Raw genomic sequence first — 5467 nt, forward strand, 5'->3', positions numbered from 1 at the left:
TGGCTGGGTGACCACTTCTGCCAGCTCCCTCAGTAGCCTTGGGTGGATTCTGTCTGGTCCCATATACACGTGGGTGTCTAAGCGGTGTAGCAGGTCACTAACCATTTCTCCTTGGATTAGGAGGGCTTCAATCTGCTCCCTGTCCCTGTCTTCCAGCTCAGGGAGCTGGGTACCCAGACAACAACTGGTCTTACTCTTAAAGACTGGCACAAAGTATCTCAGCCTTTTCCTCTGCTTTATTTCTTGGGTCATTGTACCAACCTGAGCAATGCCACCAACAAACTTTGTTTTGACCACAACGTCGTCATCCTCTGCTTTCCCAAATCTTCAATCTGCTCCCTGTCCCTGTCTTCCAGCTCAGGGAGCTGGGTACCCAGACAACAACTGGTCTTACTCTTAAAGACTGGCACAAAGTATCTCAGCCTTTTCCTCTGCTTTATTTCTTGGGTCATTGTACCAACCTGAGCAATGCCACCAACAAACTTTGTTTTGACCACAACGTCGTCATCCTCTGCTTTCCCAAATGCTGCTTTTTGGGCTGCTCTGACAAGATTGTCTGATGCTCGTTTGACAGCATTTCCTGCAGCCTTTGAAAAAGATAAAAGAAATGTAAATCCTAAATCACCTGGTAAGTTTTCAGTGCACAGTGGAATGCTATGTAAAGATGTCTTTCTTAATTGTGAAGAATTTAGTTTAGATACCACAAGCAAGATGTTATCAACAGTCCTGCACTAACATAGCCTGGTCAAAGTGACATGAATTTATCACTACTCAAACTGACTTCTGTAATGCTGCACAGCATAACTTTGTACCAGTTTCCCTCAACAGCAAATTAATACTTCAGGAAGAGAAGGATGTGAATAGTTAGATCTTGCTAGAAGCCCTGCACAGAGAAGGTGCCTATCCTGTAAATGAAATCTGAGACCTGTGCGCTACACAGGTGCATTTGCATGGCATTCAGCTATTCAACTATGTGGATTTAAATCAGCAGAAGCAGGTTGGGAGAGAGAGAGGTACAGCTGTCCAAGCTTAATCTACTGCCCAAGTAGTGTTAATTAGACTCTAGAAGTTGGCATGGGGTTGAGAAGGAGTGGATAAATTAAGAGGAGAAAATCACTGAGGTTTACTAAACATACAGAATCTGCATCTGGCTTGGGAAGTTTGCAAGTTGAAAATGTTTGGAGTCTAAGAACATAGTATAGAATAGTACCATACATGCTTACCTTGTTTTTACTTGCTTCTCTAAGCATTTCCTAGTGGCCACTGCAGGAATCGGGATATAGATTGGGCTTAATGAACTTTTGGTCTGATCCAGTGAGGCTGTTCTTGTACTAACCCCTAAACCCTAGCATCTAACAGTCAACATCATCAATGATCAACATTAATGCTTTCACAATGTACAGAAAAAGGGTAGGTACTTGCAGTGTTGTAACACGCAGTGAGAGAGAATAGGAAGAATTCTCTGTCCTGTGGTTCCTAATGTCCCCACGTGTCTCGTGCTGAGAACCCTCATTCCCACAGAGGCCAAGACATCCTTCTCTCACATGCTGGAGACGCCAGCACTAGGAGGGGAAACCACGTGGACCAGCTCTGAACTTGTCCCCCACCTTCCCCCAGTATTATTCCATATTTCCTTTGTCTCCCTTTTCAACTTGACTCTCTTCCCATCTGAAATGACCCAAGGACAAAATATTTCAAATTTGCTCTGCTCAGTCTGGAGCCTGTCCAAAGAGAATGGAAACATTTCCATTTGTTTCATTAAGTTTTGGAACAGACTCTGTAGCAGCGCATTCCAAGTTAGCTAGCATTCATGGGAAATGCCGTTCAAACGTCTTCTCCCAAAGCTTGCAGTTGTTTGTGAAGTAGGAAAGAGAAAACTAATAAACTCAAACTCCTGAAACTAACCTATTGATTAAGGCTGTGTGAAAACATCTGTGCTGGGGACAAAGCCAGCTGAAAAGTCTCAGTAGTTTTGGCAAATTCACCAATAAAAATATTTGGTGGTCATCAACTCACTGATTTTGCTAAGATAAAGGACATTATTTCCAAGTACAAACTGCTTTTCCCTTTATTATTCATTTTGGGACTAATGCAAAGCTTGGTAAAGTGGCAAAGTTCAATTTCAATCCATGCTTGGGCTCTTTTGCTTTTCACATTCCCTTCCAAGTTTTCACATTCGATGTCCCTTTAACAATATTTGTCTAGTGAGTGAGTACCTTGGACTTCCTGGCAGAGCTGAGATAACAAAGCCTCTAGTACTTGATTTTGTTACTGTTTCAATTGTTGGTTCTGCATTTAAAATTCCTTCAGACCCATCCTGGCACTTGGATATTAAAGTGCAGACTGCATTAGTCTGAACTCTATTCCCGTTACTGGTACCTTCTTCACAGACAGTGACAAAGTCAATCTATATGAATCCACTACAGAGCACTAAAAACTATCACATCCCTAGAGATAACATTAACATGCAACTGTTTCCTATAGAAACACACAGATTTTTCACGTTTATACATTTATTTTTTCATCCCAAATATGTAACCCATTTTTCTACTTTGAAAACTGATGACATCAGTTTATCTTGCTCAGACACTTAGTCATATGTATTTCTGTTGGACTTCATTCTACCTATCCATACATGAACTGTTACAGTGAGTGTCTATTAGTAGCATCTGTGCAAATAAGAGAAAATGGGAAAAAATACCTATCACCAAAGACGCTCCATGTTGATGGTATGAAAAAAGGAGCTGAAATATATCTTACATTACAGGCTAGGCCTGCAGGACAGGATGCCAGGGAAGGCTATAGCTGTTTTAAAAATGAACACCATTAAATGAAAGTTCTGGAGACAATAGATTTTATCCCTCATAACACAGTGTTAATTCAGTAATAGTTCAGAAAAGCTCAACATGGAATGGATATATAATGTAAAAGTTTCATGTAAAAACGTTAAATCAGACTTTAGTTGAGATGTTGTGTCAGCTTTCTTCTTGTTGTTGACTGACAATGGTTCTTGATTTTCGAAATGTTCTATATACAATTGCTGTCTCTTGACTCCCAGAAACAAAGGAAAACTGACCACAACCCAGGCTGGCATTTAGGCAGGTACTTCGTTGAACATATGCATGATCTTGCAGAGGTCAGGAGGATACTCATGTGCAACCAAGTTAAGTGTGCTTACCTGTCTGCAAGCTCACTGGGAGTCTAACTAAATGCAGAATAATTGCAGAGAAACCAACTATACTCAGCCACTACAATAATGCACATGGTAAACATTTCAGCTCATGCATATCAGGAACATGAATCTATCAAATACTGCACCTGAACCAGGGCTTGGCACAGGCCAGTTAACATTTGCATCTCTCAACATCATTTAAAAATGAAGAATAAAACAAGCAGTGAAGTGAGATGTAGCTACTGCTAAATAATGACAAATGCACAATCACTTCATCCTTGATGAATAAAAGTGCCCCAGAATCCCACAAGGAAGAAAAACTGAACAGAATTCTGAAAATTGAAGAAACTATTCCTAAATTCTAGGGTTTGTTCACACAGTGCTAAACCAGTGTTTACATAGCACTACTACTGGTTTTCAGTAATTAAGAACACAAGTACCTGTAGCCTCCTCATGGCTTCAGAGTCATGATCAGCCTTCACTTTGCAAGCCACAAGCAACTGTGCTGTAGAAGCTGCCACTTGTTTGGCAGATGAGATGAGCTTCTCCTCACTGGCATGGCCTTGTACTGAGGCATTAGCTGCTTCACAGAGATTGCTGGTTGCAGCTGCCACCATTCGGGCCTAGGAGACAGTAAAAAAGGGCACCGTGTATTCTCACAGGATATTATTTCTTCAGAGAAGGTGCTAGTTTTTCTTAAGAGAAGTAGTTACTCACAGCAGAAATAAGTCCCTGAGACCACTGTCCATCATCAGCTGCATTTGCAGGGATTGCTCCAACCTGAAAAAAAACAGGTCAGAGATGGCTTACAATGAAACAGAAAATATAATTGCTTTGTCTCAGATTCAGACAAACAGTAATCCATGAAAAAAGAAAAACCTGCATCTGTGACTGTGCCCAGCACATACAGGAGCAGAAAATGCAACTGAAATTTGTCAGTGTGCTTCCAGCACACATCTGCCAGCTCATGTAGTGTCCAACCTGCTATGCTGCTTGAATTGTCCCCTCCTTGGAACATGTGTAGAAGTCCCAAAATTATGATTCCTGCAGCTCAGACTTTGGCCTAAGAAACAGTTAAGTAGCAGATCCTAATCTCTTGGCCTTTAAAATGACTTTCTTCTGTTTCCACAACACATTTGGATTTACATTATTCCTGCATCTCTTCTGATTCAGACAGTATGGTGTGCTGGTTTTAGTCAGGAAAGAGTTAGCGGCTGGTATGAAGCGGCTTCACAGCGGCTGGTATGAAGCTATGTTCCTGGATTTCCCCTGAGAACAGTACTGAGAAGGTCTTTTTAGCTTGCACTGGGGAGTGCTTGCACCAAATTCAAGGTCGTTCTCAGCTTCTGATACTGCAGCTGCATTTCCAACTTCCTCACCACAAGCAGTGGTTCAGACAGCTGACCCAAACTGACCGAAGGGGTATTTCATTCCATAGTGCATCATGCTCGGGGTCCCTAACTCCTTTGTTAGCTCCGTAAATCTTTTACTCCTGAACTCTTCTGCTAACTCCTTTGCTGGTTCCTTAGCTCCTTTGTTAGCGACTTTGCTAACTCCTTTGCTTGCTCGTTTGTTAGTGAATTGGTGGGTCGGTTCGTTTTCCCAGTCGTGCTGTTGCTTATGGGGTTCGCTCAGACTCTGCTGCGATCACTCTCAGGCTCCAGCTCTCGGACTTTCTGGCTCTGACTCTGGCTGCTGAGGATCTGGCTGTGCGTCAGTTGGTGGGTAGTGAGCAACTGTATCATATTTTATTTTCTATTATTTTATTATTAGTGTTAATATTATTAGTATAATTGTAATATTTATATTCAATTATTAAATAGTTCTTATCTCAATACACAAGCTTCCTGGTCTTTACCTGCGACTATCCTGCACCAAATTCAAGGTCTTTCTCAGCTTCTGATACTGCAGCTGCATTTCCAACTTCCTCACCACAAGCAGTGGTTCAGACAGCTGACCCAAACTGACCGAAGGGGTATTTCATTCCATAGTGCATCATGCTCGGGGTCCCTAACTCCTTTGTTAGCTCCGTAAATCTTTTACTCCTGAACTCTTCTGCTAACTCCTTTGCTGGTTCCTTAGCTCCTTTGTTAGCAACTTTGCTAACTCCTTTGCTTGCTCGTTTGTTAGTGAATTGGTGGGTTGGTTCGTTTTCCCAGTCGTGCTGTTGCTTATGGGGTTTGCTCAGACTCTGCTGCGATCACTCTCAGGCTCCAGCTCTCGGACTTTCTGGCTCTGACTCTGGCTGCTGAGGATCTGGCTGTGCGTCAGTTGGTGGGTAGTGAGCAACTGTAT

At 42.2% G+C, this 5467-nt stretch overlaps 1 protein-coding gene across 1 annotated transcript in view; it reads right to left on the reverse strand.

Moving 5' to 3' along the window:
* LOC104507072 (talin-2-like) overlaps positions 1–3952 on the reverse strand; it is a gene marked incomplete at its 5' end in the record, with an annotated part of 6726 nt that extends 2774 nt beyond the window's left edge. Inside the window, 3 exons of the mRNA XM_010148236.1 lie at positions 462–587; positions 3613–3795; positions 3890–3952. Coding sequence (XP_010146538.1) covers positions 462–587; positions 3613–3795; positions 3890–3952 — 372 coding nt within the window. The remainder of the gene's footprint in view (positions 1–461; positions 588–3612; positions 3796–3889) is intronic.
* Between the last annotated feature and the right edge of the window lie 1515 nt (positions 3953–5467).

Source organism: Eurypyga helias, unplaced genomic scaffold, assembly GCF_000690775.1.
Source record: "Eurypyga helias isolate BGI_N326 unplaced genomic scaffold, ASM69077v1 scaffold28093, whole genome shotgun sequence".
NCBI lineage: Eukaryota > Metazoa > Chordata > Aves > Eurypygiformes > Eurypygidae > Eurypyga > Eurypyga helias.